Genomic DNA, 27,349 nt, shown 5'->3' with positions numbered 1-27,349 from the left:
AAGTCATGCCTTTGGTCTCACCAACGCGCCAAGCACATTTATGCGCATTATTGACTCAGGTATTGCATCCCTTTATTGGGAAATTTCTTGTTGTTAACTTTGATGATATACTAATATACAGCAAGGAGGACGAACATATTGAGCATTTCAGGGATGTAATGAGAGAACTTAGAGCTGAACAACTATATGTCAAATTAAAGAAGGTGCTCCCTTCATGCTACCCAAGGTTATATTCTTTCGAGAGGTGTAGAGGCTGATTCGGAGAAGATTAAAAGTATCCTAGACTGGCCAATACCCAAAGACCCTCACCGAGGTTCGAAGCTTCCATGGTCTTGCTTGATTTTATCGCAGATTCATATAGAATTTCAGCACCATTACCACGCCTATCACTGAATGTATGAAGCAAAGCAAAGGGAAGTTCGAGTGGTCAACCACGACTTTCCAATTTATTAAATGGAAGATGATTGAAGCTCCCATCTCACGGCTACAAATTTTGATTGGGTGTTCAAGGTAGCAATTGACGTATCAAATGTTGGTATTGGTGGAGTACTCATGCATGAAGCTCATTCCATTGCCTTCTACAGTGAGAAACTAAACAATGCCAAGCGACATTATTCTACCTAAACCTAGGAACTCTATTTAGGTATTGAAGCATTAGATACTCTATCTCGTCGATAAAGAGTTCATCTTATTCACAGATAACGAAGCTCTGAAATATCTCAATTCACAAAAGTCAGTGAGCAACCTACATGTTAAATGGGTTGCATATCTACAAGAGTTTGCATTTACACTCAAGTATAAGGATGGGAAAAAAAAATCATTGTTGATGCCTTGAGTAGAAACGTGTTAACATTACAATCTTTCTAAGCTTAGCTATAAGAATTTTTTGACCATCTATCTGATACTACAACAAGGTGGGAGGGATCCTAAATACTAACTCCATAATGGATACCTCTTCTTAGGGACACGACTGTGCATTCCTGCCTCATCCCTACAGAAGCACCTTAATACGGGAATTGCACGGCAGAGGACTTGGTGGACATTTTGATCACGACAAGACTGTTCTTCAAGTAGCCGACAGATATTATTGGTCGCACTTGTAGAAGGATGTGGAACATGGTATAGATGTCGAGTTTGTCAATTGATGAAGGGTACTAAGCAGAATATGGGTTTGTATTCCCCACTTTCCATTTCACATGCACCTTGGGACTTGGGTACATATTAGTATGGACTTTGTACTAAGCTTGCTGCTCTCACGGAAACAACACAATTCCATACTCGTGGTAGTCGATCAATTCTCAAAGATGGCACATTTCATTCCTTGTCATAAGACTTTCGATGCTAGTCTCATCGAATCCATTTTATTAAAGGAAGTTGTACGACTACATGGGTTGCTATAGTAGATTGTATCTAACAGAGATGTAAAGTTTATGAGCCATTGCTGGAAGACTATGGATTAAGACCAACACAAAGGTTCAGTTTTCTACAGCCTTTCATCCACAGGAAGACGGTAAAACAGAAATTGTAAACCAAAGTTTGGGTAACTTCCTAAATTGCCTAGTTTGTGACTATGAAAAGACTTGGCCGCCCATCCTTGACATCATTGAATTTGCTTATAACAGTTCGGTTAATAGGACTACGAATCGTACTCCCTTCGCAATAGTTCTCGCAGTTAAACCAAGGTGCCTTGGTGATTTTGTTCCCCTTCTGCCTCACACACACATTAGTATTGAAGCAGATGAGTTTATACGACATATCACTAAGGTCCATGCCGACATATGTCACCATATTGCCATTAGCAATGGTTCTTATAAAGCAACGGCTGATCATCATCAATGATGTATAGAGTTTCAGCCTAGAGAAATGGCAATTGTTCGCATTGCTCAAGAAAGGTTTTCCCCTGGCACCAACACAAAGCTCTACCATCGAAAATGGGCCAAATGCTAAAGTATTGGAATTGCCTGATGACATGGCCATAAGCAACATATGAGAATTGAGATAGAGAATATGCGGACAACAGATATATTGCCACTCGGAAGGGCGGTGGTTACCATTCCTTCCTTATTAAATGGAAAGGGCGTCCAAGAACCGACTGCACCTGGATACATCCTGACAACCTCAAGCATCTCAATCCGGACCTTTATGAGCACTATATGTCCCTTTCTCCTTTTGTCGGAAACAAATGTTTTCAAGCCGTGGGGAGAATTGATGCAGATCAACAGCAGGATAGGTACTTTAAAAGTAACAACAAAGGAGAAGGGCAGCTTCTACTCACTGAGTCACCTACTCAGTGAGTTGATTCAGGTTGAGGGTTCTGGTTCACCACAACACTCAGGTTGTGGGCTTTTATTGGGTTTATTTTTATTTTTAATTGGATGTTTGCAAGGCTGGAACAACATTAATAAGTTCCAAGCCAAGTATAATTGGGTTTCCTAGTTGTTTTAGGACTACACCTAGCTGTTATTTGTTTTTAAACTCCTTTATAGGATATGTTTGTTTACTTTAAGTCCTATTGTGTTGACACTTGTTTTCTATTGGCTAATAGTTATTCCTATGGCCAATATGAATCAAGTTTTTTATGTTTCTGTTTAACCATGTAAGATTATAAGCTCTTGGAGCACTTCCCCCCCCCCCCCGGCCGACAGTTTTTATGAATAGAGATAATGGCTTTTTCTATATGGATCTGTGAGAAGCAGATTCAGCTGTGTGAGAGACAGTAGCCACATTCGTGGGAATCTGAGATCGAATGGAGGGAATTGGGTCAAGATCAGGTGGGAAATCGGATCATATCCCTTTCCCTTACTCTTCTTCTTCCCTATGGTGGTAAGTAAAGCTCTTGTTTTCTAATTTCTTTTCTTTAATTTTCTGGGAGATTCATCAACCTCATACTAAGGATTCATCAGCCTGTTCCTTTTATTTATTTATTTATTTTGGGGGGGGGGGGGGGATTACTAAAATTTTTTAACATCAGTTGTTCGCTGTTTTCATAAGTGCCAGTACCCCCTTCCTTTTGGTGCTTTCTTGCTGCATCTAGGAATCTACACAAAAGGACATCTAGCCCTTGGATTTGGATTGGACTGATCTTTAGAGGGTTTGTTCCTCACTCCATAGGAAACATACAGTACAAGTTTAGTTCTGATCTAACCATTTGAGTATTGGACCTCACTCCATAGGGAGCATACAGTACAAGTTTAGTTCTGATCTAACAATTGGACTGAAAATTACTGAAGTTCCTAAATTTCTGGTGTTTTACTTGCAATTTTTGAAACATATTCTGTATAGCCTAATCTAACCATCAGATTTGTGTCATATTTTGGGGATTCATTCCATCCCATTATTTCTCCCCTCAACAAGAACTTAGGGTGATCAGACTATTGGATTTTGAGTTATTAAAATTCTCTAATTCTGGTTTTAAAGTAGCTGTGGTGATCCCATCAACTGAGTTGCAGCCTAAAACCCATTTGTAGATATAGTCAACTCCATTAGAAGTACCCAACTCCTTTCTTCCAATCAGTAGTTTTCTTCTTCTTCTCCATTATCTTCTTTTCTTTCTCTTTTCAATTGCTGGTTTCTTTTACTTTGTAACACACACACACACGTCTCAATGAAATTAAACTGTTCATACTTGGTCTACAACTTAACTCCACTGTTCATTCGAATGAATCTAATTTGATCAATGTTTTATTTTCTAAAAGTGACCCTATTAGCTCAAAAACATGTTTTTTAGAATCCATGAGATATAATCGATGACAATTCACATTTTGAGCTTGAAATGATATAGCAAATTCAATAGTGTTATAAAAGACTATAACAGCTGAATATCCATTGCATATAGTAGCCAGCTGATGTGGGCAGGTACCTAAATAAAACCAGAAGGTCATTGTATCACCAAAAACCAATATTTTTAAACTGCATGGGTCATTGGACCATTGAGACTAAAAGGTCGATGGCCCGATGGTTCAAATGATTCTATAGGTAACCCTTTTTTATGGTATATATATTACTTTTTGTGAAATATGTAACTACATGCATGAAACAGAATGCTGTTTAGTCTTTGGTACTTTAATAGAGAGGGCTTGGGTTTGACTCTCTCAAAATGCAGCCGGACAAATTTTTTTTTACTTTTTATAAAACAGGGTGCTCCTTTGGAAACAGCCTCTGCTGTGAAGCAGGGGGTAAGGCTGCGTACATTTGCCCCTCCCAGACCCTGCAGTAGCAGGAGCCTTGTGCACTGGGACACTCTTTTATAAAACAGGGTGCTCCTGAAGACTAGGACGGTTCAACGATCCAACCATCCAATCTGAAGAATCAGAAAACTAACGGTCCGAGCGTTAGAACGGACCACCCAGGCTGATTGGCCCATGGTCCGACTGCCCGATCCAGCATTCCATGGGAACACTGCCATTAACTTATACTCCCTCTGTCCTGCAATGATTGTCCTCCCTGAAATGTTTTGAAGTTTAAGGAGTGGTTACAGCATTAAAAACTCTCAATTACCAATATTGCCCTCCCATTACTTGTTTACTCTTTTCAAACTGGGCAGTACTAAATGAATGTGGTAGTCAATGCAAAGGGCAAACTTATCAAAAACTCATTATTTGATTTAAGACATGGACAGAATTCAAGACAGCCAAAAAATGGAACGACTGTCTTTGCCGGATAGAGGGGGTGGATAACAATCTAGATCCATAAATAAATCCTGCGCAAGGAACATGCACATAGATCAATATATTTGCTACAACTCCAGCCAGAATGACATAAAAAGTGAACTGTAGCACACAACAAAAACATATATAGATAAATTTGGAATAAAACCATAAGTACTCACCCTCCGATCATTCTTTGCATGAGATTGACGAAGAAAAAAACGATGGCAAAATATTATTGCTGTAGCTATTGTCACCTGGGGTCTGCATTAAAAGCAATTTCTTGTTATACATTTTTTAGTAACTCAAAACTCCTTGGCCACAGTTGAGCACAGCCACAATATAGAATAGTGGGAAATAACAAAACAGAATGAAGAAAAAGAAAAAAACTGTCTCATTTCTTCAAAACTGTACTCAAGGAGGTTCCTTCTATCTTTCACTATACCTACTCAACTTTAATGGCTCAAAACCTGCTACATGATTGGACGTGTGGTTCCATGTGGTTAGAAGGCCCCGCACCCATCTCAAAAAATTTCAGCTCAAAATGAGTAAGTAAACCTATTCAAAAATTTTATGAAATTGCTACAAGAGGGAAATAATGTAAAAATAAGAAATGGGTTTTTTTTTTTCAATTTTGTGACGCTACCTCTGCTAGTTGGGATTAAGGTTGTTGCGAACAAAATCACCCAAATGGGATGGATGGGCCCCCTTACCGCATGGACCAAACCATATACTTCCAAATGGCAAGTCATGGAACATTAACCTTCACTAGGCACAGAAAAGATATCTACCCTTCAATAAAATGCTGCATGTAAGCTTCCCAGCACCCTTTTTTTAAACAAACAAAAAAGAATAAGGCACATATAATTTGACAAGGAAAAAGTATAGTTGATACAGGGAAGTCACAAAAGGGGCTTATTTTAGTCAAACTAAAGTTGGTATAGGTTATTACTATATTGGAGTATAGTTCAATGAATTTTCCTTGTAATAGATTTGTTGGATGGGCCCATATTATGTGTAGTAATTAGGACCACAAGTTTTCTAATATAGTAATGAAATTTTCTCTGCTATTAAGCTCTGTCGATTTATGGTGAATGAGGATAGACTTCCTCTAATCCGAGTTAGATTATTAGAGCTTAGGATCGATTAAAAAGGGTTATTTTGGGTGGATTCCCAGTTACAACATGGCTTCCTCTAATCTAAGTTGGATTATTAGAGCCTATGTTGGATTGATGCAGCTACATATAGGGGTTTTATTTAATAGTCGTGTTTGTTTTTGCCAATTTTTATTTTAGCATTTATTTCTTTGTTAGCCAGGAGTGAGAATCCAAATTATATCTTGGAATTCTATTTTCGGTCTTAGAGTTAGAACACCTGACCGAATGAGGGCCGGCCAGGGACGGTGTTGTCTGGCTAGCGGCAGAAAAGGTGAAACCTGGCATCTTGTTTAGGAACTTTTCTCTCTCTTTTATATATTTGGATGTAGCCCACAATAGGATGATTGTATTGAATAGAAATTTCTGAAATTTTAAAGCTGTGATGTGATTGCTAGTTGCAAACCTATGCCTTCTCCGTCTTCCATTGTTTCAGTTCTGAATCTCTTTCTACGTGTGTTCTTCCTTATACCTCTGTTCTCTATTTCCTTTTCTGTTATTCATCTTCCTTCTTCCCTTCCACTGGTTTCTTTCTTTTTTTTTTTCTATTATGTCTCTTTACAGACATTACCCCTTTTTGGTGCGAGTTTTGAGATCTGTAAAAGAAAGTTTGATCTCTCTTGATTCATGCTCTTTTGACCTGAGATTCTGTGCATCAATACCTCTATCGTGGGCGACCTATCCTCTTCACTTTGGGCTCAAAGATTTTACAAAACAACCAGAACTGAGCCTGTAACTACCACCCAGGTTAGTTTCAGGGATTTCCTATTATTACAACAACAACAACAACTACTACTCGGCCTTATCCCAACTAAATGGGGTCGGCTACATGGATCCTATCAAAACAAAGTAGGGAAAACTAAGGCCTTCATGACGGAAAATAAAAGCAAGAAGAATAAAAATGAAGGAAAGAGATAAGAGAAGTGAGAAATGGAAAATGAAAGGAAAGTGAAAGTAAGAGGAAAGAGGATAGCCCAGAAAATTCTCTGTGACACATCATCATCAAAGTAAAGGGATATGTCAGTCACACCTCTCCACTTCATCCATCCCATCTTAATTCTCTGTGACACATCATCATCTATGTCACCTTCTTTGTTTATGGTAGACCCCAGATATCTAAAATAGTCACTTGGCGGTATCTCTTTCTCCTCAATTTTCACCATGTCATTATACATCATAGTGTGACTAAAATTACACATCATATACTCCGCCTTTGATCTACTAATTTTAAAGCCTACTATTTCCAAGGTTGATCTCCACATCTCTAACTTAGTGTTAATCCCAGCTTTTGTCTCATTCATCAAAACAATATCATCGGCAAAGAGCATACACCACGGGACCTTGTCTTGGATGTTCTTGGTTACTTCAACAATGATAAGCACAAACAAATAAGGGCTTAGGGCTGATCCTTGACATAATCCAACCGTAATTGAGAATTCCTTTCCCTGGCCTCCTACATATCTCACACTAGTCACCACACCCTCATACATATCTTTAATTACATCTATATATTTACTTGACACTCCTCTCTTCGCAAGAACATTCCGGATTATATCTCTAGGGACTCTGTCATAAGCTTTCTCCAGGTCAATAAAGACCATATGGAGATCCTTCTTGCTAGCTCTACATCTTTCCATGAGACTCCTCAATTGGTAGATAGCTTCTGTCGTGGATTTACCTGGCATAAAACCAAATTGATTCTTTGAGATATGAGTCTCTCTTCTCAGAAGGGCTTTAATAACCTTCTCCCAAAGTTTCATAGTATGACTCATTAGTTTTATGCTTCTTTAGTTCTTGCAGCTCTGAATATCACCCTTATTTTTGTAGATCGAAACCATAATGCTTCTCCTCCATTCATCTGGCATTTTCCTTGTGTTCATAATGCTGTTAAATAACTTGGTTAACCAATATACCCTACATACTCCTAGGGTCTTCCACACTTCTATTGGGATCTCATTAGGGCCTGGTGTCTTACCTACTTTCATCTTTTGTAAAGCTTCTTTAACTTCTGCCACACCAACCTTTCATACATATCTATGATGAGTGGTGTCTTGATGAATAAAGCAATCATCCGGTTCATTCAAACTCGAACTATCTCCATTTAGTAGTTCACAAATATACTCATCCCATCTCCTCACAATGTCCTCGTCCCTTATCAACACTCTTCCATCCTCCCCTTTTATACATCTCACCTAGTCTAAATCTCTACTCTTTCCTTTCTCTCATTTTGGCTATTTTATAAATAGCTTTTTCCTCTTCCTTTGTGTTTAAATGAATATAGAGCTCCTCATATTTCCTCGCCCTAGCCATCCTCACTATCTTCTTAGCCTCGTTTCTGGCCACATTATACCTCTTTTTATCTTTTGTTTCTTTAGTCCGTTGCCATGTCTTAAACCTCTCGTTCTTGGTCTTTATGGCTGCTTGAACCTCCTCATCCCACCACCAAGTCTCCCTAGGGCCTGATGCCTACCCTTCACTTCCCCTAGAACTTCTTTGGCAACCCTCTTAATATAAGTCATCATCTCGTTCCAGGGATTTCCTATTATTATTGCATCCAATTATTTGGCTCATTATCGAGTGTATTCATGAGGGCTGAGGTTTAGGAGCTTAATCCTAAAATTTCAGTTGGAATGGTTTCATATTGAGTGAGCTATCACACCTGAAATGAAGTTGGCTTACTGCTAGATTGTTTAGATCAGGAGGTAGGGGATGACCTATTCTTGATATTACAAATTAGGACGTAATTGTCCTTAATTACCTTAAACCCCTTTATTCTCTACTGTTGCTCTATTTTATTCCTTAGACCATTCTAAATACCATCCTTCCCTTTTGAACTTATTTACAATCGAGTCCTAAGTACTGTTGCTTGCCAAAAGGGTTCTAAACTGTTCCTAGTATTTACAAACTGTCCTAACTCACTTAAATTGAGTTATTTGTCACTTGTGGGCCCATAGAGACCTTAATTGGGGTTATTGAACCCGGGATCGCATTAATTGGGATCAAAACCAAATTTCTTACAACTTCTAACCATGACCGAACCCTCTCGCATCACCAACCCTGAGATCCATAAGCTATACAACGAATAATAGGAAAACCAGCTAAGTAGTGAAGCAAAATATGACAAGTTCATGGAAGAGACTTAAACACTCATGCTGAAATTCTTGTCTTTATAAAAAACCAAAAAGTGAGATGAAGTAGGACCATCTACACCAGTTCCTCAATTTGGAAATTTACAAATTCCAGATACACCTCCGAGACATCAACTTGAGCCAATTATTCCCTAGAATGTCACGCAACAGTTTTCTGACAAGGATTATGGCATCAAGGTAGAGGTTCCAAAGTTCAATGGCAGGAAGGGACATGAAGATTTTCTCCCACGAGTCCTTTCTAGATGACAAAATGTGAACTTATTCTCATCATATTCGCTGGGTAAGCTTGTTCGTGGTGGAATGATGTTTTGCAGTTGAAAATTATCAGACAACTTGGACCAGTCACCAATTGGGAGATTATGAAACAAATATTGAATGAAAAAATTGTTCCTCCGAATTTTGACAAAGTGCTCTTCCATAAGATGGTCAGCTTCCACCAAGGCAATAAAAGTGTGGATAACAACACCATAGTATTCCATTAATTGTCCTACCAATGCAGACTCTAAGAGATAGATCAGCCCCGGTATTAAGGTACATCAATGCATAGTTGCCAAGGCGTCCAGACGCCTTGGTTGCCTAGGCGGGCGCCATGGGCGCCTTGGACCCTCTCCACTGCCTTGGGTCGCCTAGACGCCGTGACAACTATGCATAATGGGCTGAACATAGAGATCCTATTAAAGCTTGCCAACAGGGACTTCAGATCAGCCGATGCGCAACTGTAAATGTCAAGACCGTTGAAGAAAAGTACAGTTATTTGAAGGACATACTAAAGACTTATTCAACCTATAGACCTATGCCCAAGAATGAAGAAAGAAAAATTTAGCCCTATAAGATTGACAAAAAGAAGCTAGAGGCCTCCAAAGGTAGTGACTGACTAAAGAATATTGTGTGCAGCAATTGTGGTGAGAAGGGTCACTTCAGTAACAATAGTCCCAACAAGTCCGGTCAGGCCGTCCTCTAACTATGGTCAAGAAAAATAATTACATGAGGTTTATAAAGGTTGTCCTCTAGATCCAAATGATGGCCCTAACGATGGTCATGATGACGAGGTTGAAGCTAACTCAGCTAGTCTTACTTCGCGAATAGACTACTAGAGAAGGCTCCCCTCTTTTGATAGAAGGGAAGTCTTACTTCGCGAATGGACTAGTAAAGAAAGCTATTCTCTTCCAACAAAAGGGTACTCTACTGTATGATGAGGATTTCACGCCAACAGAAACATGAGCGAAAGTGAACCTCATCTCCACAGACTTAGGGAACTTAACCTCCTGCAAAAACATCTTTTGAAGAAATTTTATGTTTGAGGTTTTAGCCCTAATGCTAGAAAAGAAGCCGTTGCAATCGTACGAGTTAATCTACAATTTGGGCCTATTTAGTACCAAGTACCTTACCTAGTCAGCCCCTAGCACATAGTGACATTTTCTTGGGACCGACCGTGGCAGCGTTAGGCTCCTACACTATATGATGGTGCACATAACACCATCAAGTAAAACAAGGAGGGTTTAACATATCTGATGTGGCCTCATAAATTGACTGATATGCCTCGGTGGTGACATTTTCTCTCCTATACTAATATGTTAGCATCTCCTCCCAACTCATGGAACTACAGTCCGATCGTCTTCGCCGAGATATGTGCCACCTCATCGTCAAATTCATTACAAGGGCATCTTGGGTTCGTGACTTAACTCGACGGAGTGGAATTCTTTTAAGAGCGGGAGAGTTAATGCAGCTACATGTATGGTTACTTTCGTCAATTTCCATTTGAACATTATCTCTTTGTTAGCTACATAGGAGTGAGTCCAAATTAGCTTGGAACTCATTTTCAAACTTTTGTTTAGGAATTTTTCTTTCTTTTACATTTGGATTTGGATGTAACTGACAATGTGATAATTGGATCGAATATAAATTTCCGAATTTTGAAGCTGTTATGTGATTGCTAGTTTGCTAACCTATGCCTTCTCCCTCCTCCATCGATTCAGTTCTGAATCCCATTCTAGGTGTGTTTTTCCTAATACCTCTGTTCTGTATTTCCTTTTCTGTTATTCATATTCCTTCCTCTTCCTTTTCTCTGGTTTCTTCTCTTTTCTTCCTATTATGTCTCTTTATTGACGTTACCCTGATTTGGTGTGAGTTTTGAGATCCGTAAAAGAGTTTGGTCTATCTTGATTCATGTTCTTTTAACCTGAGATTCAGTGCATCAAAGCCTCTGTTGTGGGCGACCTTTCCTGTTCACTTTGGGCTCGAAAGGACGACTCTGCAGTGAGATTTAGAAAGCAACCAGGACTGAACCTGTAACTACCACCCAGGTTAGTTTCAGGGATTACCTATTACTATTGCAACAGATTATTTGGCCTATCATTGAGAGTATTCATGAGGGCTGAGGGTTAGGAGCTTAATCCTAAAATTTCAGTTGGAATGGTTTCGTATTGAGTTAGCTATCACACCTGAAGCGAAGTTGGGTTACTGCTAGATTGTTTAGATCAGGAGGTAGGGGATGACCTATTCTCAAAATTACAAATTAGGACATAATTGTCCTTAATTACCTTAAACCACTTTATTCTCTACTGTTGCTCTATTTTATTCCTTAGACCATTTTAAATACCATCCTTCCCTTTTGAACTTATTTACAATTCAGTCCTACGTACTGTTGCTTGCCAAAAGGGTCCTAAACTGTTCCTAGTATTTACAAACCTGACTCACTCTAATTCAGGTATTTGTCACTTATGGGCCCATAGTGACCGTAATTTGGGGTTATTGAACCCAGGATTTGTTGTTAGTTTGAGAATGAACTGCTGTGCTGATGCTTAGATATTGATTGGTTTCTAATTATGGAGTCTACTTACTATTTTGGCACATACAATATCTCTACATCCTACCGTTGGATTGAGATCACATTTGGAGATAGTAATGTATCCTAGGGAGGTCTATTACTGCTGATAATTTGGAGCTGATTAGATTTATATATTGGGAGTAATTTCAGTGTTCAAGCTACTGGTTTGTGTAGCCCTTTGATTATGATAATGGGATTCTGGTTCTATGGTGGAATTAGATTGAAACCATCATGAGGTGATCTTTGCTAGCCTTCCCAAGTCCGCAGAAGAATTCCAATAAAAAATTTCCTATATTTGCTTAGTCTAACAAGCATTTTTAGCATACAACATGTACACCGGAAGGTATAAAACAGAATAGATTTGATGAAAGTACTTTTATCCCCAAAAGGCAGCTAGTTCCTTTTCAACCCTGCCAGCCTCTCATGGCACACTACTCAATTGATAGTTCCAACAAACCAGTGACCTCAGCCTGCTTCCGAATTAAAGGCCAAGAAACTTAAAAGGACATTAGTCACTTTAATATCCAAGAACATTGACAAAAAAAAAAATCATTTTATTCAAGATTTTCAAAATAATTTTTTCCGTTAAAAGTGATTCTTGCCAACTTGCTCTTTACCAAGGTTGATCTTCAGTCAAATGCACACATAAGAAATTTAGAAATCTTTTAAGATTCTGAATAGAACTACCATTAGCCTCACGAAAGAAAATTGTGATACTAGGAAAGGGAAGGGGGGAACCATATCTGTTGTTGGAATATGTACTCCAGAATACCGTGGGGGTATTCTGATCCTTTTGGGATAGTTTTTATGTTATTAAGTGTAAGTAGGCTATGTCGGTTTTAGTCCCACATCGCCTATTTTAGTCTCTTGTAACTTTACCCTCTATTATAAATAGAAGGGCTACCTATCAATTAATACAAGCAATTATTCTCTCATTCTCTCTTTTCTAGCCCACGATTCTGCCAACATGGTATCAAAGCTAGTCTGATCTAGGTTAGAAAAAGAGGAGAAAACCTTAATCCATCTCTTCAATCAACTTCTCCCTTCTTCTCCCTTTCTCGGCTTCTCCTTCCTCTGTTCTTCTTCCTCTCAACCTTGTAAAGAGGCAGCACTAATGAGGTAAACACAGCATATCAATGATTTAGTTGCTGCCCCCCTCCCTTTCTACCTTTTTTTATTAAAAAAAATTATGTTCGAAATCTGCTGGACCCATACCTGCGATATTGGAGCTGTCCAGAATTTTTTGGAGATCTGATTTCTACCTAATGAAGACTGATCCTCCATTGTTGGAGCCCCTCATGCAGCCTTTTTCAGCACTCTTCTACCTTATTCCATAGTCTTCCTTCCCTTTCTTTCTTTCTCTCCATCTTTTGTTCACTTTTCTAGCCTCCATACCCAAATCGATCTCAACTTGTCAGGGTTTTTTTCAAAACCTTGACTCCAATCAATTTTGGGGTTTCCCTTTTCAAATACAACTGATTTTTTAGGGGTGATTCCCTTCTACTACAAGCCTTAATCGACCTAAGTTTGGACACTTTCTGATGGCTGGATTTGTTTTTACAGCAAAACCTTCTCAACCTGCTATTTTTTGGTACCTGTTAAAACCCTGACTCAAATCGACATTAGGGTTACAGGTTTCAGATTTTTCTGATTTTTGGAAGGATGATTACTGCAACTACAAGGACCACTCGACCTCAGTCTTAGCCTCTTTCCAAGTGTTTGAAGACCCCTAATCCCAATCGATCCTCCTTTTCAGGGTTTTACAAAACCCTGACACATCGATTTTAGGGTTAGGGTTGATTGCTGCTGTTGGAGGTTTTTTGAGGTGTTTCTACCATCAAGAGGGACATTCTACTTCAACTATTCATGGCTTGAAGAAGTTATATTACACAAGATAGCTGTTGCCCTATTTTTTCTGCAATTTTTTGTGTTTCTCCCACTTAAAGATCAAGTCTCACTCACCAAGGAGATTGGTTATTCGACCTGGAGATCCATTCCCGCAGTTGTGGTCAGCATCTATTACCAGAAGACATCACCTTTGACAAGTCATCATCACTTTTGTTGAAGCCCCCTTCCCTACAATCGATCTTCACTTTTCAAGGTTTTTTTACAAAACCCTGACTATAATCGATCTAAGGGTTAGGGCAGTCCACTCTTGCTGATTTTTTGAGGAGAGTTTTATAACCATCAGAGGAGTATTCAACTCATATTTCAGCAACATTCATCAGTTCTTTTTGGAAAAAATTCAGGTTCATTCTTATGGCTCGGTTTCTCCAATCTTCAACCTATTTTTTTACTTGTTCCTATGTGGCTTGTTCCTATGTGGCCGGCTGCTTCAACTACCTATGGATCTGTCGGGTTCTTTATCGTATATTTGCTGGTTCTATTGAGCTTTACTACATATATTGCTGGTTTTATTGATTGGCTTCTGTAAGCATGACTGGTTTACATGTTACTACTGCCTTTATGTGGACTACTGCTGCCCTATTATTGAGACTGAGTATCCTACTATTGGAGATAGAATTTCTTTCATTATTGAAGACTTGAATCTACTACCCTGGAGATCAGTTTATTTGGGATTACAACAGTGTGTTCCACGGTTATTGGTTGCAACTACAAACCTATTTAGTTATGTGAAGCTTTTCTGGTTCATATCCGGCTCACTTTGAGAGCTTGATCCTAGCATTGTTCACAAATTCAGATCTGATCCAAGTTTTTTGTTGAAGCTTCTTATATCCATTGCTGTCCAAATATCTTTGTCAGTTCTATTTAGCATGTGGGAGTTTATAGTTTGGAATTTTGCACACTGGTACTTCCTTGTGTGAAGATCGATCAAGTTTTTGCAAAATGGTGCCTTCTCCTTCTACAAATTAGACCTGTTTTTTATAATTCAGATCTGATCATTGGAGATTGGCATTTTGGAATTAGTTTGATCAATTGAAAGAAGGTTGTAAATTACTGTGTTGCTTTGTCCATGGTTCGTTATCCCACTGCTTTTTTTCACTTCACCACCTCCCAAACCATACCTTTGGCATATACCCATAACCACCTTGGAAGTTTATGGTATTCTCTAAATTGCCATTTCTTCTCTTTCCATTACCCTTGGTACCTTTTGGAAAATTCTGGAATATTATGTTTTTGCCCTATCTCTTACATCATCTCTGCTATGTCCACGTGTACTACACGTGAGGGGGGGATTATGTACAGCATACTGCAGTCATTGCAGAAAGCAGAACTTGCAGGAACTATTGGTGCAAAACATAGAAGATCAGAGTTTTCACCATTGCCAATGGGTATCTACTATGTTATTAGGGTGAGTTTGCCGTAAGGGGGAAATTGGTATTAAAGTATTGAAGATGTTTGGCTATTGCCTGCCTATATGAGGTTCTACAGTTGGGTTATTTTTTTCCGCTGCTTGATTCATCTGCTCGCTACCCTAGTTACTTATCTTCAAGATTATCATTCAGAGATTCATCACTGGACAACAATAGAAGATTGGTGAAAGCTGCCTTTTTTGGAAGACATTCCAATCCCGGTTTGCTAATCAAGTCTGCCCAAGTTTTGAAGATCAATTTTTTTAAGTTCTTGAAGGTTTATTTGGGAGCTGCATTCGTCTTGAAGCTGGATTCTGCTACAACTTATTTTTTTCCCATTTTCTTCAAGTTGGGCATTAGTACCTTGTATGCGCCAACTTGAGGGGGAGTGTTAGCATTATTATGGAGTTCTTTTTCCTTTAGTTCAAGCTGGATTTTCTTTCTTTAATTCTTTGTATAATCCAGCTTGAGGGGGAGTGTCGGAATATGTACTCCAGAATACCGTGGGGGTATTCTGGTCCTTTTGGGGTAGTTTTTATGTTATTAAGTGTAAGTAGGCTATGTGGGTTTTAGTCCCACATCGCCTATTTTAGTCTCTTGTAACTTTCCCCTCTATTATAAATAGAAGGGCTTACCTATCAATGAATCTAAGTCATTCCATTCTCTCATTCTCTCTTTCTAACCCACGATTCTGCCAACATCTATCTAATGGATGCTATCGAACCAGTAAATCCAGTGTGAGAGAAGCACGCGATAGGATCCCATGTAAGGAATAAAACCAAAATTTTCAAAGGATTTTAAAAACCAAGAATCAAGGAATAAGATTCAAGCAAATTTCTGATCAAAGGCTCTAATCGGATGGGAGAATATAATATCAGAAATCATGATTGATCCAATGGTCAGATTCTTAGGATCTGAAGATTCCTACTTGAAGGAATTCCTAAATCTGAGAATTGATGAAAAGTTCAGACAAACAAGATTAGAGATTGATTTCAGTACCAAATAACAAACCTAATGACAGTCAGAAATCTGAAATCAAACTTAGAAAACTGAATTTGAAAATCGATTAAACTGAAATCAGACTTTTAGTAGAAAAGCAGGATATCAGTTTCAAGTTTGAAATTTGAAACCGTTAGAAGGAGCAGAACATAATGCAATAGAAAAGTATGGAAGCAAAAAAATGAAATTCAATGCTAGATATGAAGTATCAAAAGTCCTAGCTAGAGTAGGAATTTTAGAAACCAGAAAAGGATAAAATTTTTGTGCCAAGAACAAAATCAGATCTAGCAATTGATATGAAGAGAGAAGTGAATTACAGGAACTTACTGTAAAACAAAAATAGGGATAAGACATGATCGGGACGCTTTGGCTTTGTACCTAGACTATTTTGCCGATCTCGTAAACAGATCCCTTTTGATTTATGATTCAGGATCTTCAGGGAATTCATGAATAGCTAGGAGTTACAGTCAATCAGTAAGAAATTGAAAGTATCAATTCAAATAGCTGTGTCTAACTTACTTTGTAATCAATGGATAAAACGAAAAGAAAAGAGGAGAACAGTACAGAAAAAAAAAAAAACAGGTTTAGGGTATCAATCTGTTGAGCACAAGCTTTTGCGCTTTTGTTGTCATGGTTGTCAACACAGCCAGCCAGGAAGATCAGTTGAGCAGTGTGTTTGTGTTGGTATTCTTGATGGTTAACACACTTACTCAGTTGAGCTCAGATGCAGACATATTGATGGTCAATTTGAAGATAAGCAGAGTTTGCAAAGCTGGTAGTCTATGGAAGGTGACAGTTGACAGTTATTAGTTGGAAGCTACAGTGAGCAGCTTGCTTGTGGGATGACATTGACATGACTGGATAGCAGGCAATGGCAGACAGTTGGACAGTTGGTGTGGCTGGCAGAAGGTCTTGTGATGGCCAGATCAAAGCTGAACAGACATCTAGGTTGAGGTGTTTGCAAAGGTTGAAGGTATAGTGCAGCAGCTTGTAGTTGAACTTTGCATAAGCATTACCTTCAGAAGAGTTTGAGCAGATGGTATGGCAGCAATTAGTATCAGTGAGTGGCTGTGTTAGAGAGACGTCTCTGTTGGCATAGCCTGTGAGTTGGTTGATAACATGGTTGAGCTGGTAGAGTGAAGGCATCATGTATAGTTGTCAATGTCAGTGAGATGGATGGCTTAGCTGGCATAGCTAGCAGTTGGCATTGTTATGAGTAGAAAGTTGAGAGGTGCGTTGGTATGATGAGAATGCATGTTCAAGTCCTAGTGTGCATGAGGAAATGTTGCCAAAGGTGAGGAAGTGTTGGCGATGGTGAACAATGAAGTTATGCGAGGAAAACTACATGTTTATGTTGTAGCAGTAACTACGCAGATTTTTTGAGCTGTCCTTTAGTTGGAATTTGGAGGAACTCTAAGCATGAAAAATTAAGATCTTTGAGTTTTCTTCCCAACAAAATTTAAATCAGGTCAATCCGATATCGGGGTAGAAAGATATGGCATGGTCTTTGGGCATGACATGTAAACTCAAGGTAGCAGTGTCTGCATATCCATCAGGTTCAAGTCCAGTTTTGGGATCCATGCACTGATTCTGGTTTGTTGGTGTCTTCGTAAGAAATGTAGCACTTCAAGTCTTCTGTATGTAGAAAAAAGAATTAGGGAAATCGGAGCTTTAATAAGAAAGATATGGCAATTTCCATGGAAGGACGCACTTTCTGCTCAGTTTTGACATTGACGGTCTTCTGTGAGTCATACGACGGGCGTCCGTGGCCTGCTTCTATGCTAGTCAGTGGCTTATTCGTCTTAGGTACATATCCCACCGACTTCCTTGGGTTTAGGACGGACGTCGATGCCTGGAGTGATCCATGGTAGTAGTGTCAACATGTAATGTTTCAGGTCATCTGAGTTGTAGCCATTTTTGAGCATGTTCCAAGTTTGAAGAAGGCTACTTCTAAAAAAGTTGTAGATTATTGAATCTAATTTCAGATGTAAAAAGAATCAGCCCAATCGGAGTTATACAGAGGTACTAAGGGAGTTATGCCATCTGGACTGAGCAAAGGTCATTCTGCCAAATGCAACCAGTCTAAACCAAGCAGTTGGACCATGCATGGGATTAGGAGTATTGTGAGCCTATTTAAGGAAGTTTTGGAACTTCATTCTTATCCCTACCTATATGAAAAAGAGAGAAGAAACCCAAGGGAGAGAAGAGAGAATCTCCAAGAATACCTTTGAAGATCACCTTCATGCTGGTAACTGTTTGCTCCTTTGGAAGGGTTCTTCAAGTGCATCAAGCTCCATCAAAGGTTTTTGGGCTGAAAGAAGAGTGTTGGATTGTAGAGAAGAGAAGAAGAAGAAGAGGAAGAACAGAATTTGAGAGAGACTCCTTTTGTGTTCTTGCTCGAACAGATACTGTGCTCAAGTTGAGGAGAAGCAAAAGAGGAAGGACGAAGGCAAAGGAGTGCATTGGTGATTAGAGACGTCCGGCCTACAGCATCTCCAGAGGTTACCCAGTGTTGTAGGTAACCATTTGAACAAACCCCCATTGTATTGTATTTCATTGTAGGCTAGTTGTTTATGGAAATGCCTAGATGAATACTTGTATGTATTTGGGAGGGATTTGTATTTGATTGTGTTTGTATTTGGGGGCAAAACATATAAGCCCATTGTTATTTGTCTTCTGAGCGTCCAGTGGGGGCTAGACAGAAGAGAGGTTGTAGCCCCTTGATAGTTGTGGCTACCTAAAGCTAGCTATTGTAGCACCTTCACAGTTTTGGTTGTGTAAAGTGGAGTTGTAGCCCTAACCTTAGTTGTAGCAAGGGTGGAAGCCAGGGGTAGTGGCTCCAGGATCGTAGTGGCGATCAAAATTGTGGTTTGAGTATTGAGCAATATACGAAGCCGAGCATGGGCCAAACCATGTAAATCTGTGTCTCTGTGGTTTGCCTGTTATTTGGATTAAAGTGTGTGTTCTAAAAATTGGATGAGCATTACTTGGTAGGCCTGACCACATTGTGGTAGTGAAGTAGGTGTGCATAAAAACTTGTGTGATTAGTAAAAAGGCCAACGCCAACCAATCTGTTATTGACATAAGTGCATGTGCCTGTCTGGTTGAACAACTGTGACGCCAACGAGTGAATTGAGAGACAAAGAAGTTGGGTCAAATTTTTTAGGGTCACTGATTCAAACCCCTCCCACCCTCTGACACTTAGGACCAAAACAATCTCATATGCCAAGCTCAACAACTCCAAAACTCTTAATAAAAACTCATTTCCTTTACTCAAATCATCTCCAATTGATGTGGATGTATTACATATATCAAGATCTAAAATTCCTAAATTAACTCAAAAAAGGACTCCTAATCACTTTTTTAAACTGACTTTAAGTAAATAAACTCAAAACAGAACTCACAAAAGCTATTAAGTATCCTAATCTAACTCAAACACTTAATTTAACTACTAATTCTGCATAGTAACTTTACACCCACTTTATGGGCTAATAAAATAAGCCCATTACATTAAAAAGCCCAAAAAAAAAGCCCAAGGCCCATAGAACCCAACCATAGGCAAAAATAAAGTCTTTCGAGGACCAATTAGCCTGATTGGACACCCCTAACTGCATCACTGTCTCTCCTACTGGCAACAGCATTAATCAATTATTGGCTCTGGCCATTGACAACAATCAACCAAAAAACTTAACAACCAATGAAAGGAATACATTAATAATAATTGGAACATAAGCATATTCAAATCTTAAAGCATTGAATGATTACAGGATGGATCTGCAGAAACCAGTCAATTGGCAGCATTTGGAAAAACAAAAATAGCTGGCAGAAGGTTGAATTGTGGACATATTTGACTCCCTCTTATCAATACATCAACTAAAATTTAGAAGTACAAAAGAACAGATGCTTATATTGTAACTAAGCAGGGGAAAGGGTATAAAAATTTGGAGGGCAAAAAAGTAAGAACGTGAACTTACACTTTAAGCCTCATGCCCAAATCCTGCAGAAATGTACAGTAAGACTTGCGTAAATATGTCTCCTTCTTTAAGTCGATGCCATCTCTTCTGGATGACGAGTTTTCTTCAATTTCTTTCCTAGAGAAATACCAGCGACCTCCATCCTCGGGCTTCTCTTCAGAAAAGTTGTATGGCCCACTTTCAACCATTCCATGGTGTGAGGGATCTCCAGGTAACAGTCCAGCCATATGCACTAGTCCGTAACTAGGATACAATGGTTAAGATAACTCTCCTATATATGGAGCAGGCCTTTACCACCGACAGATGTGAACGCATAATCCAGTAGCTTCCTGTCCATGAACAATCAGAATATCAATAACATAGGAGCAGCTGAACCTGGTGCAATAGAAAACAATCACAATGATTGACATTGATCTAGGAAGGAATAACTACGCATAATAATATACAGACCCTATAGACTTCGAAACCGAATTAAAAACAAATAAATGCCAAAATACTTATCAAAGGGTCAATCATGACAAGGCAACAAATTAGCTTAGGAAGGGTTTACTACCAACAAGAAGACTACATAATCATTCAAACAATCCCAAACAACGTAAACAGTAACAACAATGGACTTATATGGAAACTTTAATTCAATCTGATAGCCCACCATGCAGTAATCATTTTCCATTGTATTCTTAAAGGTCCAAAATCATCCAACAAAGAGTGATTATTAATCATTTCTCTTCACTTCATTTGGCCACTGTAAAATCTGGGCTTAAATTTGACATGTGACAAGGGGAGGCTGGGAAGTGGGACGACCTCACTCAATGATATTTGGCCCCAACCACCTGTCACATGACAGATAATGCTCAGGTTGTACAATGGGAAGCAACTGCTCTGGTTACACTTCCATCTCCCTAGAAAATTTGGGGGGAATCCCAATTTAAAGAAAAAATTGTAGTTATTATGTAATGGTGTCATATAATTATATGCTATCATTATTTGGTTGATCAATTGATGATGAATTTCCTCTCAAAAAAAAAAACATTAAAAACCCTACAAAAATTAATATAAAGAGAAAATTACGTTTACCACCCCTGTAGTTTGAATCTATTACGTCTACCACCCCTGTAAATTAATCTATTTCAAAAACCTTCCCTGTATTTTGGAAAAACCTTACAACCTTACCTTTACCGTTAGATTAGAACAGTTAAGTGATGATGTCATCGCCCAATTTTAATCTAAATGCCCATATTACCCTTAATAAAGCCCCATTCCTTATTTACCCCCACTTGGAATAAAGTAATTTACCTTTTTACCCCCAAATCATCATCTTCTCAAACTGAAAAAAAAAACCCGAAAAAAGAGGACCTCTGCCTCCATTCCCATCGCCGACGTCGCCACCATCATCGCCAGCCATTCCCATCGCCGACATCCCCTCACACTGTGCCATGGCCACTCTTCCTCTGTGTTAGGAGAAATTCCCAACACGGGAAGGTTGAGTGAAGTAGAAGCAGAAGAAGACAAAGAGGATAGAGAGAGGATGTGAGAGGTGGGCTTATTCGTGTTGGTGGCGAGAGACTTGGAGAGAGTTAAACCAACAAACAAACAAATTCAAAGATTGAAAAAACCTAAACTACTCACAGAAAGAGAAATAGAGAGGAAAAGAGAAGAGGAACCATGGAAATTCATTGAAGCTGATGTTTAATCTATACATTGAAGGTTCAGAAAAATTGGACTCACAATTCAACAAGAACCCCTCTGCAGATCCATGGCAGAAGCTCATCCACCTGGCTTCCGCCTCTTTAATCAAAGCTAAACACCTAAAGAACTCTCAAAGCTTTGTTCTCTCTAAAACCCCTCTTTTCCAGTTTTCCCTCACAGCTATGGAGGATACTCCATTTCCCTCAGCTTCGGTACTCCACCTCAGACCGTCCCCTTTATCATGGACACAGGTAGTGATCTGGTCTGATTCCCTTGTATCCACCGTTATACCTGCATGAACTGTTCTTTCGTAAATCAAAACCCCTCAAGTATCCCAACTTTCATCCCCAAATTGTCATCTTCCGTCAAGATAGTGGGCTACGAAAATCCGAAATGCAGTTGGCTTCACAGCTCTGACGTTCAATCGAGATGCAGTGGGTGCGAACCCAATTCGAGAAATTGTTCACAGATCTCCCCTCCTTACATAATCACCTATGGTTCCAGATCAACTGGTGGTATTCTACTCTCTGAAACCCTCGATTTTCCAGAGAAAAAGGTACCCAATTTCATTGTCGGATGGCCAAAACCACTTCTTGTGCTAGGTGATGGAGATGGAGATGGAGATTGGAAATGGGAACGTTGGGTTTCTACTTCAGGTTTAGTGAAATGGAGAGAACAAATAGGAAGAGAAGAAAGCTTTGCGGTCAGTGGGTTTTGGCAAACAAATGGAAGATTAGAGAAATGGATTTGGCTGGGTTTAGTCTAGGGATATAGTCGATGGGTTTTGGGAAAAATAGGATGGAAGAAATGGGTTTCGGTTTTGGAAAGGTGTTGGAGTTTTGAAAATCAAATACAAGCAATGATAGAAATGGAGAAGAAGTCGTGTGAGGGTGCTCCGTCGCATGAGGTTGTGCCAACGAGAGGGTACTCCATCGCATGAGGTTGTGTCACCGTGAGGTTTCTTCGTTGCGGGGAGGGAAACCACAATCCCTGAGAGATGGAGGAGTGGATTTAAACCCTAAGTCACGTGAGGGTACTCCGTCGCAAGAGGTTGCGCCGGCGAGAGGATGCTTTGTCGCATAAGGTTGCGCCGCCGTGAGGTTTCTCCGTCGCGGGGAGGGAAACCACACCCCTGAGAACTCTGGTCATTCGTTCGTGAGAGAGCCAAAGAGGAGAGACGGGAGAGACAGACGTTGAATGGAGGAAAAAAATGAAGGGCAAAAATGTCTTTTCAAATTACTAACAGAAAGCACACAGGGATACAGACGTAATTTGAAAATTTTCAGGGGTGGTAGACGCAATAGATTCAAACTACAGAGGTGGTAAACGTAATTTTCCCTAATATAAATTACAAAATAAAGTCAAAACAAACGAATCTTAAACCATGATATATAATACAAAAGATACACACCAAATTGTGTAGGATAAATCCTGGTTACATTTGGCATTTTACAGATAACATAGTTTTTTAATTAACTATGTTAAATAACATTTCATTTGTTGCCAATTTTTAAAAAAAATAATTACCGCTCAAGTGATCTCCCACAATAAGTCAATATATAAGAGGCAAAAGCAAAGCTCAGTAGACAACACAAAAATAAGCAACTGGCCTTCGTGTATCAACAATGTCACAATTGTAGTTAAATTTGCAGAAAGAGGGTAGTTAATCTCAATCACAATCCTTTTTTTTTAAATTAATTTATATGGGTAGTAAAATGATAAGAGAATGTGTCTTTTGATAAGCCTTTTTCTAATTCAATAAGTGTAGTTTTATAAGCCCCTTTTTTTAATTCAGAAAAATTCATTCACACAAATTTGGATTAACAATGTGCAAATTTCAAAGCATAATTCAATCACAGACCGCACATGTATTGGTATGCATCCTCATACGAAGGACCCAAAACACAGGTCAGCAGGGAACAATTTCAATTCTTATGCCTGTGTTGCTAAATCCGGAGATCCTCCTAAAAGTCTTCACCCAAATCTTTCCCTGGCCATGCACACCTACGGCATTCGACAGCAATCCAACCACTACTGTGCATTCTCCCACAGTCCTGAATATTTAAAACTATAGTTTGCCACTTGGTGAACTCTGCTTGGGCTGAAATTTAACATAAGAACAGGGGATCCTGGGTCTACCTGTCCACAGAATTTGGGCCCCATTGATCTGCCACCTATCAGATATTTGGCCACTTTCATAAGCTTATCAAGGTTGCCCATTCTGAAATGTTTTACCCTTCAAAAGATTTCCTAATATTTGCTATTAGGTTGGGTATTTACTCTGTAAACAGCCTCTCTGCAAAAGCAGGGGTAAGGCTGCGTACATTATGACCCTCCCCAGACCCCGCCGTGGCGGGATCCTCGTGCACTGGGTACACCCTTTTTTTTTTAGGTTGGGTATTTACATGTAAGAGGAGGAGATGTTTTTCAACCAACATTATAAAACCGCAGTGGACTCTTTTAGGAAGTAATTATTTATTTGTAAGCTAAAAAAAATTTCTTCAAGTATTACAGGAAATAGCATATAAGTGAGTGAGTGAGTGAGTGAGAGAGAGAGTGTGTGTGTAAACAGGAATAAGTTTCCTTCTAAAATATAGTAGGCTTGAAAACCATATAATCATTTTACATGGTTCCTCATGCATCTAGTATTAGTTGATGTTTATTTAAAAACATGTTCAGGAGTATTTGTAGAGTTACTATTTATCTTGTTGGTCTTAATGTGGGAGAAATTGGAGTAGTCTTGTAGTTTACACCTGGAAATAAGCAACATGTAGAAATCGGCATCCTGAAACCTAGCCTTAACCAATAGAAATTACGGTATGTTAACATCCTCCCCCATTAAACCTCTACTTGTGCCAAATTTCAGTCCTAGCTTATTCACGTACACTCCAATGGTAGCCCTAAACTCATCAATTATCTCCCTCCATTGTTGCTGGCTGAAAATCCTACCCACACAATTTCCCCTATTGACTGGTTCTGATATAATATCTAAAAGAATCCTATCACATTCTTGGTACACCTACCATCACTCCCTTCCATACAAAACAACACATATCATAAGTGACAATCACATATCCACACACATACATGCACAAAGATATAAGCTGAAGTAAAACATCTGAAAACTAACTAATTCATGGTTTGATTCTTGTGATTCAGATCACTTTTAAATTAAACAGTCTTGATAATAGGAATCAAGTTTCCTGTGTCATGTAAAACACCAAAAACTAACTAATTACATACATTTGGAAGCATTACAACAAAAAGCACAACCCAATTACAAAAGCAAGCTACCCTTTCCTTTTCATATAAAAGTTTCACTTCAGCAAACAAAACAAACAATATTGGCTTGCCTTTCAACATTCTAGAAAGGTTTAGTTAGTATTAGGGAGAAAAACATAATGAGAATAAACCTTCTGAGTATCTCACTGTTATGATGAACATGAATGTCTACCAAGGATATGATTAACATACAAAAGTTTGTTTAAATAGGGGTTGGATAAGAGCTGCCACTCGCACATTTTGGTTGATTCCTATTTTGGGTTGTCCTTTATGAAATGAAGGAAATGGAAATCAAGAAAATTACCATGGAGGTTTAGTTTAGTTCACATTCCCTACACTTCTATTACTGGAAAAAGAAAAAAAAATGCAGTGGATAAAAATCTATAAATGCAATGAACTATAATTTAGCACTAACCATGCTACTAAAAAATTAGTAAAAACTTCCATATGGAAGTAACCCTTGAGGAGATGATTTCCACGTCTTGGAATTATCTCTTGAAGATGAAGTTGCATGCTCTGATGATAAACTATGGTCTTTTTCTCTTATTTTGGCTGGTAAAATACAAAGAAATTCATAAAATTGAACAGTATAACTATTATTGCCTTGAGATCAGAAACTGACATGTAGTAGGCACGAAATATGAGTGAACCAAATTCAATGAAATCTACTCAAAGTGCAATTCACTGCATCAGAATGTTACTTATATCGAATGGTTCAACACTTAGTCCATTACTTGCATCTACCATGTTTCAAAACCATAAAGTGAAACAGATGGATTTCTCCAATTCCCTTCATTTTATCTCCTCACCATGAATTCACAACTAAAATCCAAACTAACAGATCAAGGCATACTTAATGAAAGGACCACTCCTATCCACCCAAAATATGCCAAATCTCAAACAAGCCAGCCAACAGTTATAGGTAACAGGTAACATAAACCTTAATCGTTTAGCATAAGGCCAATCCAACCAGCATCCCAACAAAATCATCAAATACAGACAATAAAGTAACTAGAGTACCGTCACAACTGATATTCTAAAAATCTCAACAACCAAAAAAAAAACCACCGAATAACAAGTAGAAGAGGATTGAAAGGTAAACAGAAACTTCATACATACATTTCTGAACCAAAAAAAGTTACTTCATAAACAACAGAAGATGTATAAGAAAGAATGTCAGTGAGAGAATGGGATGTCAGAACCGACCTAATTGGCCCAAAAACCCTTTCAAAACCCTTACAGACAGGAGAAAAAAAAAACAGAACCCTTTCTAAACCTAGGTCATTGAGATTTGAACAAAAAAAAAAACCCTTACAAGTTCAAGATTCCACCTAATCATAAACCTAAAATGACAAAAGATCTCTCAATCTGACAACCAATTTGAATTTTAAACCCTACACCTAACTATTGAGATAAGGAAAAAAAAACATGGAACCAATGCAATGGTTCATCAAGAAACCCTTTTAACTTCGAAAAAGAAATATGCTCTTAATATTCTTGAAATAATGAAAACAGATTATAGTCATGCTTCATGTTGCATAAAGTCATATCTATAAAAGAAAAGGATTAATCGTACCTGATTAAGAGAATTATGGATCCAAACAAGCATGAAAAAGGGAACACGAGATTTTCGAATGAAGAGAATTAGGGATTTAGATGCAGTAGATGAGAGCAGGGTTGGAGCATAAAGCAAATAAGAAAAAAAAACCAAAAGTTGATCGAATCGCTTATCGTCTGCCGCGGAGCGAAGTTGCTGTTTGAGTTGCGGATAGCTTCCTCTATAGCGGCTTCTGCAGGTGGGAGAGCATATTGCTCTCAAGTTTCCTTTTGGGATTTTTTCGGTTCCTGTCGAATAGCTTTGGGAGTTTAGGGAAAAATCTGACTACCGATTTTGCCCTTGTGGTCTAGTTGAAGCCTGAAGGCCCTGAAGGGCGGATTCCCCAGTGGAATAATATCTGAGCTCCTTAAGGTTGTGTTTGGTTGGATGGAAAAGAAAATTTGAAGTCTCTAGTGTTTGATTGAAAAAAGAAACTAAAAGAAATTTTTTACCTATCCAAAAATAAATAAATAAATAAAAGAAATTTTTCATTGAATGTTTGATTAAAAAATTAAAATAAAATTAAAAAGGATAGTAGTTTTCTGTCCGAGAGTGTGGCCTAAACCAACACTCTTATATATCTATCTCTCTCCTCCTCAAAACAAGGGGGCAGAGGTGTCTTTTCATATGGGGAGGAGAGATACAGACTTATGGGAGTGTTGGCGTAGGCCACACTCCCGGACACAGAACATTCTCCCAATTAAAAAATATCGACATA

At 38.7% G+C, this 27,349-nt stretch overlaps 1 protein-coding gene and 1 long non-coding RNA gene across 3 annotated transcripts in view; one reads left to right on the top strand and one right to left on the bottom strand.

Annotated features, from left to right (window-relative positions):
* The window catches only part of LOC122645772 (cyclin-T1-5-like), a 35,141-nt gene extending 14,836 nt beyond the window's left edge, over positions 1-20,305 (bottom strand). For both annotated transcript variants that reach the window (XM_043839132.1, XM_043839133.1), the window contains exons 1-2: positions 20,064-20,305; positions 4,829-4,910 (exon numbers count right to left, since the gene is read on the bottom strand). In XM_043839132.1, coding sequence (XP_043695067.1) covers positions 4,829-4,910; positions 20,064-20,290 — 309 coding nt within the window. In that variant the 5' untranslated portion in view covers positions 20,291-20,305. The remainder of the gene's footprint in view (positions 1-4,828; positions 4,911-20,063) is intronic.
* On the top strand, positions 20,265-26,687 carry LOC122645773. Its single transcript, XR_006330517.1, has 3 exons — positions 20,265-20,394; positions 26,122-26,130; positions 26,677-26,687. It is a non-coding gene; the product is annotated as an uncharacterized LOC122645773 (long non-coding RNA).
* The last annotated feature ends 662 nt before the right edge of the window (positions 26,688-27,349 follow it).

This window comes from Telopea speciosissima, chromosome 11 (assembly GCF_018873765.1).
Source record: "Telopea speciosissima isolate NSW1024214 ecotype Mountain lineage chromosome 11, Tspe_v1, whole genome shotgun sequence".
Lineage (NCBI taxonomy): Eukaryota > Viridiplantae > Streptophyta > Magnoliopsida > Proteales > Proteaceae > Telopea > Telopea speciosissima.
The sequence above is the reverse complement of the archived record's forward strand: the minus strand, read 5'-3'. Positions and strand labels throughout refer to the sequence as shown.